Source organism: Lactuca virosa, chromosome 5 (assembly GCF_052849685.1).
Source record: "Lactuca virosa cultivar CGN04683 chromosome 5, Lactuca_virosa_CGN04683_v6, whole genome shotgun sequence".
NCBI lineage: Eukaryota > Viridiplantae > Streptophyta > Magnoliopsida > Asterales > Asteraceae > Lactuca > Lactuca virosa.
In genome coordinates, this window is record NC_136430.1 from 269748637 (window position 1) to 269764543 (window position 15907).

Below are 15907 nucleotides of genomic sequence, written 5' to 3' on the forward strand. Positions count from 1 at the left end.
AACCCTAATAGCGTTGGACGAATATCCAAAGAGATTATCGATTGGAATTTTCGGCCATAACTGTTGATAAGACATATATTTGAATTAGATTAACTCTGATTATCTAATTTTGTTAAATTTGTTTTCTCTGTAAGTTTTCTCAGCTATAAATAAACCATCGTCGCCTTTATAATTTTCGTCCCTTCTTTTTTGCACTCTTAGATTTTAGAGTTTTGCAACTTTTTTCCCCTTTCTCCAAAAATTCTAGTGTTTAGTCTTTTGGATGTGATCATTTAGAGGAACTCTCCTTTGGGTGCTAGAACCTTCCAAAAGCTTCAAGGTTTTCAAGATTCACAAGGGATCAAAAAGCAAATCCAATTTTGCTTAAAGTAGTAATCCTATCTCTCTTGTTAGTAGTTTCTACAAGTAGAATGCAATAACTAGTAAAACCTAGATCTTCGGTTGCATGTAGACTTAGGGTAATTTAAATGCTTATGTTTCCTTATATTCGCTTATAGATTATTAGAAAATCTAACAGTGGTATCACAGCCATTAGGCTTTAGTTATGAGCTCTACTTATATGTGTTTCTCTCTCTGTCTCTCTGTCTCTCTCTCTCTCTCTATCTACATATACAAATCGAAACTGATATATATATATATATATATATATATATATATATATATATATATATTATTGGTTTAAAATTAATTAACTAAAAGTTAAATTGAATTAATATGATTAACCCTTAAATTTTTAAATTGTTTAGAATACACCCTACATATAATTATAATTGTTTATATATAGTATATGTAGAATTAAAAGATTAAATACATTGTTAGTTGAATCAAGAGTAAGTCTCATTCATGAATCCATGCTGTAAGAGAGTTATAATGAACCAGTCTATAAAATGAAAATGACTGTTGAATAAGTGTCATTTTTACTCACTGCTTCTTTGCATCGTTGATTGTCATTAACCGAAAGTGTTAGATAAAATGATGTCTTGTTAAAAGTATAACATATAATAGACGAACGTCGTCTGTCTCGATGGTTGGAGGGTCCGAGCTGATGCTTAGTACTAGAGTTTTGATTAGTTTAGTTAATTGATGTTAATTTTCGAAGATGTCTAAATATTATTTAATTTCATGCATTGTTAAAACAAGGATTTCAGATTTCATTTGACAATGAGAAAGGTGATATTTTAGTTTATAAAAATGTTTATTTAATGATTAAAGCTTCTCCTTGCACTAACATATATGAATGTGTTGTTCATGTTTCTAATAATAGCAAAGTTAACTTAAATATTTGTTCTTTTGATAACTTTGATATATCATACTTATGACATTGTCACCTTGCCATATAAATAAGAAACGCATCGCCAAGCTCCAATCCATAGCCGGTGTCAAGGGGGGCAACAAGGGCCTCCGCACAGGGCCTGGTTTTTCAATGGACCCAATTTTTTTTATAGTATATTAAGTTTGCAGCTTAAATTTCCAGCAGCCCAATTGCCCAAATCTTGATAGTCCATTAGGCATTAGTCCGTCGGCAGAAGAACTCTCAAGGCAGCGAACGTACATACAAACAATTGAACTAAAGTATGAAGGAAATAGGCTAGGCATTCGCTGATTAGTGATTACCGATTATTAAATCGTTCTCCAATAGAAAAGGAAGCCTCCATCGACTGATTGTGCATCGGTCATTGTCGATCACGACCCAACAGTGAGTACACCAACAACCATTCGAAATTGATATCATTATGTCACATAATCGATTTTATAATTGAATGTTGCAATTATGTTGAATATTGAAAATTTGAAATTGTGATTAAAATATGAAAACTGAAATTGTTTATTTGAATGTTGAAATTTTAATTATAATCTGAAATCTAAAACTGTTTGTTTTATTGATATGTTGAAATTCTATTGAAATTAAGGTTGAAATATAATTGAATGACTTCATGTTGAAATTCTAAAATCTAATTGAATGTTGAATCAAATTATATTAGACAATTAGATGTTGAAATCAAATTATTAGATTATGTTTATTGTATTTAGATGAATATTGAAATTTTAAAGTAATGAACTTGTAGTGATGAAGTCTAAACAACCATCTGGTAGTCAAAAACGTAAAAAGAGAAAACTAGATGAAGAAAAGAGAAAGGTTGACGTCGGTTCTCTAGATAAGTTTATCCATAGACAACCCGTTGAAAAAGCCTGTTGAAGAGTATGTTGAAGAGAATGTTGAAGAGCATGTTAAAGAACATGTTGAACACCACGAAGATGTTGAAGTAGAAGTAGAACAGGCGGAAGTGCAAGAGCCCGTTAAAAAGCTTGTTGATATATGTGATCCAAGAAGGTGGGAAAAACTTAATAATGAGGAGATTAAACTTTTGGTCAAGAAAGCTCCTAAAAAAGTTACTAGTATTATGTGTGGTCCGTACGACAAATCCAGTAGACGATTTTATGCAGCTTTATATACAAGAACTTTATCAAATTTGGAGAAGTGTGATAGAGAATGACTAGTATATTCTAAAGAGCTCGACAAGGTATTTTGTTTTTGTTGTAAAGTGTTTAAAAAAGGGATTTCGAAAGGTAAATTGGGTGATGAAGGTTATTCAGATTGGCACCATGTTACTAGTAGAGTTAAAGAACACGAAATCTCATTGGTTCATCTCACAAATAGGAATAAGTGGTTTAATATGCGTAAAAGATTGAACTTCAACGAAATAATTGATAAAGTCCAATACGAGCAATTCAAGGAAGAAAGAGACTACTAGAAACAAGTCCTTTTGAGAATCATTGCAGTAGTGAAGTTCCTTCCTAAACATAATTTAGCATTCCGTGGATCAAATGAAAAGTTGTATCAAAACAGTAACTATAGATTGTATATTTCTTTCAAATTCCAACAAATACCTTTTTGTTAATTATTATGACTGATTCTACTTCTTATTTGTTAAATGTATTTAACAGGTAATGGAAATATTTTGGGTGTCATTGAAATGTTGGAAGAGTTTGACCCGATTATCAAAGAGCATGTGCAGCGGATCACAAATGATGAGCTTCATGTTCATTATCTTCGGCACACGATCCAAAACGAACTAATACTTTTGATAGCTCATGAAATTAAAAAGGAACTTATCAAGAAGATAAAGGAAGCAAAGTACTACTCAATCATACTTGATTGTACTCCCGATTCAAGTCACCAAGAACAAATGACTATAATAGTGAGGTATTTAAAGTTATTATATAATTCTGTTACTGTCGAGCAATCCTTTTTAGGTTTTTTGAATGTTGATGATACCTCTGGAAAAGGACTATTTGATGTTACACTTGAGGATTTAAATTCTCTTGGTCTTGAAATTGATCATATGCGTGGTCAAGTCTATGATAATTGAGCAAACATGAAAGAATAACACCAAGGAGTGCAAAAGAGAATTTTAGATATAAATCCTAGAGCATTTTACACTCCTTGTGGTTTCCATTCTCTTAATCTTACATTATGTGATATGTCTAACAAGTGTGTTAAAGGAAACAACTTTTTTGGATTTATCCAACGCATTTATACTATCTATGCAAATTCTACTAAGAGGTGGGAAATTCTGAAAGGTAATGTTAAAGCTTGGAGTCTTAAGTCATTGTGTCAAACTCGTTGGGAAGGCGGTGTTGAGAGTGTAAAGGCGATTAAACTACAATTTATTGATGTACGGGAAGCTTTACTTCAAGTTGGAGAAAAAGATAATGATGCTGCAATTGCAAGTGAAGCAACTTCACTAACAAAAAAAGAACTTGGTGTCTTTGAATTTTTGGTATCTACTGTTATCTCGCATCAAGTACTAAACCATGTGAATATTGTAAGTAAGAAGTTACAATCAAAGGATATGCATCTTGATAATGCTATTACAGAAATAAACATATTGATTGGGTACTTCAAGGATTATAGAGAAACTGGGTTTTTAAAAGTGATTGATGAAGCTAAGGAGATAGCTATTTAAATGGGTATTGATCCAATATTTCCACAAAAGCATTTGATTGAAAGGAAAAAAAAGGTTTGATGAGCGTTCAAGTAGCGAAGAAGTTTCATTTCCACCTGAAGAGAATTTGAGAGTCAATTATTTCTTATACATTGTTGATCAAGCTATTTCTTCTCTTGAGACAAGATTTGAACAATTCAAAGAGTATGACAAAGTATTTGGTTTTATATTTCCACATAATTTGAGGGTAATTGAAGATAAAGATCTTAAGTCGTCTTGTCATCGTCTTCAAAAAGCACTCAAGTTTGAAGAAATATTGGATATTGATGCCGAGGAACTTTATACGGAGTTGAAATTAACTAAGATATTGGAAATCAATGAATTTAGCAACCCTATAGATGTTTTGAAGTTTTTGAAGAAACTTGATGATTTCCCAAATGCAAGCATTGCATATAGAATAATGTTGACTATTCCAGTAACGGTGGCATCTGCAGAAAGAAGTTTTTCAAAACTGAAGTTATTGAAATCTTACTTACGCTCCACAATGTCCCAAGAAAGACTTAGCAGTTTGGCGATGATATCTATCGAGAACGAAATCTTAGATAGTATAGATTACGAAGAGTTGCTCAACCAATTTGCTATCAAGAATGCTAGGAGAGCTTCATGGATCGTCGGTTAACTATTACGATACGTAATTATTATTAAAACACTATGATTTTGCTATGATTATTGGTATAAAGTTTATCATCGTTTAACAAAAATTAGTTTATGTAATTTAATTCGTTGCACGTTAAGCCCTACATTAAGGCCTAAGGGCCTTTTTTTCCGCCTTGTCCTGGGTATTTGAATTCTTAGGGCTGACCCTGCTCCAATCGGATGAGATCTTGGAATCATTCGACTTGAAATCGAATGATGTATGTGAGTCTTGTTTATTAGGAAAGATGACTAGGTCACCATTCATAGGGACATGTGAAAGAGGTGAAGTATTGTTAGATCTCATATACAGAAATGTGTGTGGACCCTTCATATCAACATAAAGGAATGGTAAACACTAGTACATTACATCTACTGATGATTTTAGAAGATATGGTAATATTTATTTGATTACACATAATTTGAATACCTTTGAAAAGTTCAAAGAGTATTAGAATGGAATAGAAAATCAACTGGGTAATAAGATAAATGTTCTCTGATCTGATAAGGAGGAGATCACCTTAGTATCAAGTTCAATGATCATCTTAATGATTGTGGAATAGTTTCACATTTAGATACTACAATTACACTACAATTTAATGGTGTTTCTGAACGGAGATATAGAGCCCTATTAGACATGGTTCAATTTATGATGAGCCTAGCTTCATTACTAATAACGTTATGGGGATATGCACTTGAAACAACAACCCATAATCTAAACCTTGTACCAACTAAGAAGGTTAGAAAGACACCTCATGTGACCTGGAGTGGAAAAGTTCCTTCACTTAATCACATTAACGTATCAGGTTGTGAGGTTTTCATTCGATACGAAACCCAATACAAACTTGAACCCAAATCTAAGAAGTGTAATTTTTTTTCGGTTATCCATAAAAAGCTTTTGGATATTTTTTTACAGATCCAATGAAAACATGGTATATGTGGCTCGATAAGGAGTGTTCCTTCAGAGAGAGAGCTTATATCTCAAGAAGTTAGTGGGAGTCAAATTGACCTTGAGGAATTACAAGAGTCAACTGACAGTAAACCTATAATTGACGTTAGCACTCAACCAAAGATTAAGGAACCTGTTGAGCCTAATAACATATCATTTCCTCTTCGTAGATCTAGTAGAGTTAGTGATCCTCCCATGTTTTATATTTTCCATATAACGACGGAAGAAAACACATTGATTAGTGTTAAAACACTAGTCAATATGGATGAACCGGCTAATTACAAAGAAGTGATGGCAGGGCCTGAGGCTGGCCAATGGAAAGAGGCTATGGATAATGAAATTTAGTCCATGATGGATAACAAAGTTTGGAATTAGGTTGATCCATCACCGGATCTTATAACAGTAGGGTGTAAACGGATCTTCAAGAAGAAGACTGACATTGATTGGAATGTACACACATTGAAAGCTAGGTTAGTGGAAAAATTTACACTCAGACTCAAGGAATTGATTATGAGGAAACAATCTCACAGGTATTTAAGATAAAGTCTATTAGGATAATGTTTCATATAGATGCACTTCATGACTATGAAGTACATGGGAGCGTCGTTGTCTCCTAGTGTTGTATGTTGATGACATACTACTCATAGGAAATGATATCCCTAAGTTGAAAAGTGTAAACACTTGGCTTGGAAAATGTTTTATATAAAGGACTTAAGAGAAGCACCATATATAATTGGTTTTAAAGTCTATATATATAGATCTAACTGTTTAACATAAATTAGTCAAAGTATATATGTGGATAAAATATTGAAAAGATTCAATATGGAAAATTTGAAAAAGGAAATAATCATGTGCATCATAGCATTCAATTGAGCAAATCACAATGTCCTATTTCTAGTGATGAATATTATAGAAAGGATCAATGCCCATATTCTTGTTAGGTTAGGTGTCTAAGCCCATAACTATAATGGATATATACTTAAATCGATAGTGGCACAGTCCTTGTGGGTTGCCCTCAAGACTAGCAAATGGGAAGAATGACTTTGGAGAAAGAGGTTGATTTATTAATTTGATTAATAAATTGAAATAAGTAATTTATTAATATATTATGAGAATAATATCTTAATTAGAAATTGTAATATTTAATTTGTATTTAATCATAAATTAACTAGAATTAATTTTGGGATTAAAAGAATTAATTAAAAGTGCAGGGACTGAATTGTAATTGTTCAATAGTTGAGCAAGAGACAATCTAGAACCCTCCATAGGCTATGGATGGTTTCTAGAGCCTTAGGGTTTCTAGAATAGTCTGTTATGGATAATCAGGAAAGTAGATAATTACCCGGTTTAAGACAATCTTGGATTTGGGCTTATCTAGGGTCTCTTGACTACACTATAAATAGGGCTGATCCCCTATGAATTTCAACTACTTGTTCTTGAAGAGTACCAGCCCAAAATTTTCCTCCTCTCTATTTATCCATAATTTTCTTCAATTGCTAGTGTTGGGTGTGAGCCATTAGAGGCGTGACGATTGTGACGCTTGTTCCTGAAGTCTCAATAACACTAAAGGATTTAGATTGTTATTACTATATAACAATAAAAGTATGTTTTGTAACCCTTATTATGTAATTTTGATTATATACTAGTGTTCTACGGTTTATACATTGTTATTCACATGGTATGTTCAATTAGAGAAAATGTAGATAAATTTTAGGGTTGCATGCACACATAGGATTGTTTATTATGCTCAGAACCCATTAGTGGTATCAGAGCGTAGATTTAATTTTCTATTAAGTTGTTATTAATGTGAACTTGAACAAGGAGGAGAAAACAGAATTGTCATTCAGTTTATCAAACACGCCGTGGAGTTTTTCCATTTGGGTTTACGGCCAAGGTGTGGTCCACCATGGGGGTTTACGATCCTAAAGCCTTTTCTATTGGTGGTTTCGGCCAACACATGAATCATCAAGGTAGTTTTCTCCCATGGTGGGGTTTCATGTTACAATCCTTAGGAAATTTGTTTAATATATGTTTCATTATTGGCTTATCAATGTTAATTACAATCATGGATCTTCAAGGCTTATGCATATACCTCTATATATATAGCTTATAAACTTAATGCTCATATGACTTTCAAATGTTTTATTGCAATATGGTTATATCTTACATTGTGGATATACTTGTATTGAAGACTCCTTGGACTAGGTTTGACCCAAAATTTTCTAGTTGTGACATCATTCCCCCGTTAGAGGGAATTTCGTCCCAAAATTTGTTCTAAAGTGGCGTTCATGAAGTCAAGAAGAGTTGTGGATACTTTCGCATCATCTGGTCCTCGCGTTCCCAGTTGAACTCCGGTCCTCTTTTGGCGTTCCACCGAACTTTCACAATGGGAATACGACTTTGTTTCGTTCGTTTCACTTCTCTATCCATAACTTCCATGAGTTATTCGACAAAGTGAAGGTTCTCATTTATTTCGATCTCATCAAGTGGAACAACAAGAGTTTTGTCAGATAAGCATTTCTTTAGGTTCGACACATGAAAGACGGGGTGTATATTGCTGAGTTCTGGTGGTAACTGTAGCTTGTAAGCCACCGGGCTGATCCTGGCGAGGATCTCGAAGGGTACGATGTATCTTGGATTCATTTTTCCTTGCTTTCCAAAGCATATCATCCCTTTCTAGGGAGAGACCTTTAGTAATACGCGATAGCCGACTTGAAATTCCAGAGGTTTCCATCGTCTGTCAGCGTAACTTTTCTGTCGATCTCGAGATGCCTGGAGTCGGTCCCTGATCCGAACGATTTTCTTAGTTGTTTCCCAGATAATCTCGGGTCAAGTGAGAGTGTTGTTTGGTATCTGCCCCTTTGCTAATTGTGTGTCCCCTACCTCCGCCCAACAGAGGGGTGATTGGCATTTACGTCCGTAAAGGGCCTCAAACGGAGCGACCTTGATGCTTGTGTGATAGTTATTGTTGTACGGGAATTCAATGAAGGGAAAATAGGTATCCCATGCCTTGCTGAAGTCTATCACACAGGCTCGGAGCATATCTTCTAAGGTTTTGATGGTCCGTCACTTTGCCCATCTGTCTGGGGATGATATGCAGTGCTCATGTCGAGCTGGGTCCCGAATGACCTCTGTAGCGACTGCCAAAACCGGGAGGTAAATCTACTGTCTCTGTCTGAGATAATAGATATTGGCACGCCATGTAATCTCACAACCTCCTTTAAGTATATCCGGGTCAGCCTTTCCATTTTATACGTTTCCTTTATTGGTAGGAAATGGGCGGATTTGGTCAATCGATCGACAATCACCCAAATGGCATCCAGTCCATCTGCCGTCTTGGGTAATTTGGTAATGAAGTCCATCGTTATCCTCTCCCATTTCCACTCGGGGATTTTGGGTTGTTGCAATAGACTCGAGGGCTTCAGATACTCTACCTTTACTTTAGCACAACTCAGGCACTTGCTCACATAGGTAGCAATTTCCTGCTTTCATATTCGGCCACCAATATTGTTGTTTGAGGTCTAAATACATTTTGTCAGAACCCGGATGGACGGAGTTCCTTGTCTTGTGTGCTTCATGCATGACCACATCTCTGAAACCTCCAAATTTCAGGATCCAGATCCGGTCCATGAGATAGTATGCTCCGTCCTCTTTGATTGTGAGATTTTTGTCCATCCCATGTAAGGCTTCATTTGTGATGTTCTCCGGTTTCAAAGATTCCAGTTGAGCCTCCTTGATTTGCGAAGACAAGTGGGAAGGGATGGTCATCATTAGTGTTCTTACCCGGCGGCCCGAGTATTCTTTTCTTCTTAGAGCATCGGCCACCATATTGGCCTTGCCCGGATGATACTTGATCTCACATTCACAGTCGTTCAGCAGCTCTACCCATCGCCGCTTCCTCATGTTTAGTTCTTTTTGGTTCAAAATGTGTTGGAAATCTTGGTGGTCTGTGAAGATGGTGCACCTCGTACCGTATAGGTAGTGCCTCCAAATCTTCAGAGCGAAGACCACAGCTCCCAGCTTGAGATCATGTGTGGTATAGTTTACTTCAAGGGTCTTCAGTTGTCTGGATGCGTAAGTTAGCACTTTCCCACGCTGCATAAGTACACAGCCTAACCCTTGATTTGAAGCGTCGCAATACACCACAAAATCTTTCGTTCCCTCTGGCAGAGACAACACTAGGGCACTGCAGAGGGCTTATTTCAGGGTTTGAAAAGCAGCTTCTTGTTTTGTACCCCAGGTGAAGGGTACACCCTTCTGGGTTACAGCGGTGAGTGGCTTGGCGATCTTGGAGAAATTCTGAATGAACCTCCTGTAATAACCAACGAGGCCCAAGAATTGCCTAATCTCCGTTGGGGTTAGGTTGCCCAACCCTCAATCGATTTGATCTTAGAAGGGTCCACATGTATCCCTTCTTCACTGACTACATGTCCCATAAAGTCTACCTTGCGGATCCAGAATTCGCACTTGGAAAATTTTGCGTATAACTTTTCTGCCCTTAGAGTCTCCAAAACCTGTCGTAGCTGCTGGTTGTGTTTTTCCTTGCTGCGGGAGTAAACCAGTATGTATTCGATAATGACTATCACAAATTTGTCAAGGAACGGTCGGCAGACTCGATTCATCAGGTCCATAAATATTGCGGCTGCATTCGTCAGACCGAAGGGCATTACCAAAAATTTATAGTGCCCGTAACGAGATCGGAAGGCAGTTTTGGGGACATCTTCTTCTAGGACTCATAGTTGATGGTATCCCGACCTCATATCTATTTTTGACAAGTAACTGGCTCCTTGAAATTGGTCAAATATATCGTCGATCCTAGGAAGAGGGTATCGATTTTTGACGGTGAGCATGTTGAGTTCACAGTAATCGATACACATGCGGAAGGAACCATCTTTATCTTTGACAAACAAAACCGGAGCTCCCCAGGGTGAGAAGCTCGATCTTATGAATCCTTTGTCTAGCAGTTCTCTCAATTGGCTAGATAGCTCTTTCATTTCTACAGGGGCAAATATATACGGTGAGTTGGCAATTAGCATGGCTCCACGTACTAGGTCAATTTGAAATTCGACCTGTCGCTCATGGGGTATGCCTGGGAGGTCTTCCGGAAATACGTCTGGAAAATCGCGCACCTCCGGAATGTACTTGCTGTTCTTTTCCTCTTTCTGTTTGTCCATTACGTGGGCTAGAAAGGCGTGATTCTTTTTATGAAAACACTTTTGTGCCTTGATGCACGAGATGAGACAGAGGTTTGCACCGAGTTTATCACCATAGATAATTAGGGTTTCGTCGTTGGGTAGGTGAAGGCAAACGGCATTCTCGCAGCACATAATATCGGCAGGTGGAGGCTTAACCAATCCATACCGATGATCACATCAAAGCTTCTAATAGTAACCGACATCAAGTTGATTTGGAATGAGTGTTTATTTAATGTTAGTGTGCACCCTACGAATACGTCGTTTGTTGTTTCAGTTTTCCCATTAGCCATTTCCACCATGAAGGTTTCGTTTAACTTTTAGGGACTTTGATTTAGTAAGTGTTTAAATTTTTGACTCACAAAACTTCGTTCTGCCCCACTATAGAATAAAATGCATGAATAGATGTTGTTGAGAAGGAACGTACCGGTGACTACCACTGGATCCTGCACAGCCTCCCCTTGTCCCATTGCTAGGACTCTGCCTGATCCCCCTGCACCCTGCTTGTTGGCCTTGGGATAGTTTCGCTTATAATGGCCAGTCTCCCCGCACCCGTAACATGCTTGGATTGCTCCATCATTGATGGGTTGGTTGTTTTGTTGCGGCGGTGCTCTATATTACCGGGCAGTATGCCCTTTCCGATTGCAGTTAGTGTACTGCAGATCTCGGCATGCGCCGCTATGGTGGAAGCTGCATTTATCACACTTTGGATGAGAGCATGCATATGCTCTTGCAGGTGTTGGTGTAGTTGATGTTGGTGTAGTCTGAGTGGTAGCAGCGTGAACTACTACGATTTGTTGTTTCTTCCCAGACTCTTGGGCTTGTTGTCCCTTTCTCTTATTTCCCCACTTCTTCTTGTTGTCATCCCCCTTCTTTGATTCAGTGACAGCAGCCTTCGTCCCCTTTAGTTCCCCGTGGTCATAAAGCTTTTGTGCCAGGCGTTTGGCATGTCAAAGGTTGAGGAGTTGGTCGCAATCACGTTCCCCTGAATTGGGGGAGTTAGTCCCCAGATGAACCGTTCAACCTTCTTTCTCTCGGAGGTAATCATCCCCGGGGACAAGAGCGCCAAGTCGCTGAATCTTGAAATATAAGCTTCGATGTTGGAATCTTTTACAGTGAGATTCCATAGTTCTTGCTCCAGCTTCTGCACTTCACCTCGGGGGCAATACTCATCCAACATCATGGTTTTGAGGTCCTCCCATGACATAGAGTTTGCGACTGGAAGAATTAGAGCCTTGACATGGCCGTTCCACCATGAAAGGGCCCTGTCAGCAAACGTACAAGCTGCAAATTTTACTTTGCTTTCATCTGGACATCCGCATATTTCAATAACAGACTCGATCTTTTCGAACCACCGGGTGAGAGCTATTACACCCCCACTTCTATTAAATGGTTTCGGTTTTCCGTTGGTGAAGTCTTTGTAGGTGCATGTTCTTTGGTGCCCTTGGTTATCCCCATGGTTGGAACTTCCCGTCCCATTTCCGTTACCTCCTCCATTTGTGACCTGGTTGATGTGTGCTAATGCTGCAGTAACTGCAGCTGAGACTGCCGCCTGGAAAGTAGCAAAATCCATCTCCGGTGGAGGTGGCGGCGGCGGTGCTATTGTAGTGTTTTTGCGAATATACCTTCTAATCATTTCCTGCTATGAGACAGGAATGATGATGAGTTTATGGAACCCTTTGTTTCTAGCGGTTATAGTGGTTCGGTTGCACTTATAATTGAAATGATATTACATCAAGTAAAAATGAGAAGAGAGAACATAGGAGATAACAATATCACAAATAAAACTAGAGATGCACAAAACCCGAATCCGATTCGATCCGATCCGGATCCGAATCCGATCCGGTTTCGCTTACGTCATAAAAAATCCGATCCGTTCAAAATCCGATCTGGATCCGGTCAAAATCCAATCCGAATCCGGTCAAAATCCGAACCCGATTCTAATCCGATTTGAAACCGGTTGAAACCGACTTTAGTAGGTTTTAATCGGATTTTGGGGCAGATTTTCCGGTTTTTAGCGAATCCGGTTTACGATCCGATATCAAATCCGATTTGGAATATAGGATTACGATTCGATTGAAAATCCGGTTTAAAATCTGATCCGATCCGGTTTGGTCAAAACCGGTTTTGACCCAATCCGGTTTCGGATTGGATCCGGTTTTGAATAGTGAAACCGGTTTTTGTGTGCATCTCTAAATAAAACACATAATTGTTTCATTAATGATAACTTTTAGTACATAATGCATGAAAATTGACCTTTGAAAGGTCTACACTACATAGAGAATAAAAATCTGACAGCATAACGACCCTGCGAGTAGTGTAATCACTTAAACGTAGGGTCGATCCTACATACATAAAGGGAAGAGAAAGGGTAGGATGAGCCCTACACACGACGAGTGGTCCCGAGTGGTGCCTGTGATGAGGTAGAAGCGCCCTGATACTCAGCCAATCGGCACTCAGCGACTCGGACCCTCGTCTCTAGCTCAACCTGCCGCTCCTGAAACTCTCTCACGAGGTCCTGAGTGTGCCTCTCCGCACGTTCCACTGCGGCTCTCATCTGGATCATCTGGTTAGCGGTCACCTGTGCCTGATCGCCAATATCCATAGTCCTTCGAACCATAACGGGAAGAGCGCGATCTGCCGGGCCTCCGTGCTGGAGGTTGTAGAAACCTCTCTCCATGCCGAATGGTGGGCGCTGGCCTTGATATCGGCTCCACCTCTCAATATCTAGGGCCCACGGGGGCGTAGGGCCATTGTAGCCCATCAGGTGTGCTGACACTCTCGCCATGTAGGGTGGGTTGATGACTTCAGACTCCGCGGCCGAGTCACCCTCATCTCCCTGCTCATCCTCGTCGATATCTTCGTTGATGTCCTCGTCAATGTCCTCCTCCTCAAACTCTTCCGGATCCTCCTCGGGATCCTCCTAATTCCAGCCTCCTTCCCCTGGTTGGGGAAGTACGGGTCCCCAGGAAGGTGAAATCCAGCCATAGTGTCTGCACGATAATATATAAGTACAAGAAAATAGATAGCATGTTAAAAATACTCCTATAGTATTTTTATGTCTTTTAGTTTTTGTTCTTAGACCCTTTTTTATTATAGTTGATGAGTTTTAGATTTGTTGTCCATCTTGACCACTCCTAGACACATGTTAGTCGTATCTCGAATAAATACAGTTGATCAGGATATATCTACCCTAGATATGATTACATAACTGTCTAAGTTTAGTCACGGTGTCCAACTCTTCTTCTTGTTTTCTAATATGCATGTATGTGTGTACACTTGGTAAAATATTTAAATTTTTAAAGTATACTTTTAGTCAGAGTATTTTTGTCCCTTTGTATTTATAGTTGTATATCTTGTATGGTTAGATATACTAGTTCACTATAAACAATGCTCTGATACCAACCTGCCACACCCCCGAACCAGGGCGGCGGAAACGTCTGGGGGCGGATGACGTCATTGTGTAGTATCATAACAATTGAATATAAATGAGACATAGCAACCAAACATAATACATTATAAGATACCAATATTCATTGTTTACATATTGTACTTTTTTATCGATTACACAAAAATAACATAATGTATGATGTCTCAAAAAGGTAGTAAAATATCCAGATCCAAGGCTCAAGTACCTGTTCACTGAGTCCCTGAGAATACAAGTCGTTTGAAAAGAGTCAACATAGAATGTTGGTGAGTTCATAATCATATTTGTAAGAAAAACTTTGTAATATATTTGTTTATAATAAGTTGTAAAACTCCAGCAAATCCAATATTTTCTATAAAATGTAGTTTGTGAGTCTCGTTTCAAAACCATGTATAATTGCATGCGTGTTATTTGTTTTCCTTTGTTTGCATTTGAAAAGAGTGTGTTACCAGAAAATCCTATATTTTCTGTTATATAAAAAGTCATGGTCTTAAAAACCCTAAGACTGGAGAGGGGAAATTAGTTTACAAAATAGACGAAACGTAGTTTTGTATTTTATAAAACTAGTAGAGTGTAAATTCTTCGTAAATTTAAAATAATATTGTTATTCTCTATGTGAGTCGTTATAACCATACTAAATATTACTAAAGCGTCTGTCTTGGCGTTCTTCAGCCATCAGTTTCTAATAAGATACTTGTCACCCTAGACTGGCCCGTCTAGCTGTAGCGAACAACTCAGGTATGGGGGTGTCAACCCCGTATAGATCTATACACAATTACCTCGCTCTCCCTCCAGGAGACTCTGGTTATAACTACAGGACATACGGTGTACGCTAGGTAGGTATGGTGAATGAGTGTCTCACAAGAGCCTCAACAAAAATTTACGTGAATTTATCGAATAATGCCTATGGCGTTCTTAGTGTTAATTTATGACTGCGGTTTTATGACACACGGATATACCTTCGTAAAACTCTGTTTTGCATGCCGATTTTATTGAATTATTTATAACGATATTTATAAATAATTACTAATGGCTTGTCAACTTGCAATATATGTTCTAAAAATAACAAAATACTGTAGTTTTTAAACACTTGAAATAGTACACCCCGTTACGATTGTTTTACTAATAAAAACTATATTTTAGTAAAATGTTCAAGTGTTATGGTGGGTTTTTAACACACCAAAAATTTGTTTGAGTGTTTTGTAACCCAAAAATACTCTATTTTTGTTGTGACTAGAACATGTCACAATTTTCACAAAATTTCATAAGACCTTGATATTTATTATGTTTGAACAATTTTTCAAGTATTAGTGGTAAAAATCTATATATCCAAAAATTTACCATTTTGAGTGTAAACTCTCATATTTTACCATCTTTCAAGCTTTTATAACCGAATATGTTATAACATTTTCTTTGAAATTATTTTTGACTTTCAACACACACTAAAGTCATTTTTACTTAGCAATTTGTTCCATTTTCAACATGATACCTAAATATGTGAAACTACACAAAGATAACTTTGTTCCAACAACATTAGACTTTGTAAAAATCTCGAGTTTAAGGAGTGTTAGCAAAAATAATAAGATTTCAACACACATAGACATATAAACATACAAGTTCATGCAAATATCCAAAGATTTCAAACAAGACTTGACTTGTATTCCCCCCCATAAAGGATGAAAACTTGAAAGGGGTGGGG

General features: G+C 37.6%; 1 protein-coding gene across 1 annotated transcript; it reads left to right on the plus strand.

The window, feature by feature from the left end:
* Positions 1 to 2068: 2068 nt before the first annotated feature.
* LOC145112729 (uncharacterized) lies at positions 2069 to 4626 on the plus strand. Its single transcript, XM_079048861.1, has 6 exons — positions 2069 to 2137; positions 2190 to 2397; positions 2947 to 3159; positions 3256 to 3356; positions 3495 to 3925; positions 4023 to 4626. The coding sequence occupies exons 1-6, from the start codon at positions 2069 to 2071 to the stop codon at positions 4624 to 4626; spliced, it is 1626 nt and encodes a 541-aa protein (XP_078904987.1).
* The last annotated feature ends 11281 nt before the right edge of the window (positions 4627 to 15907 follow it).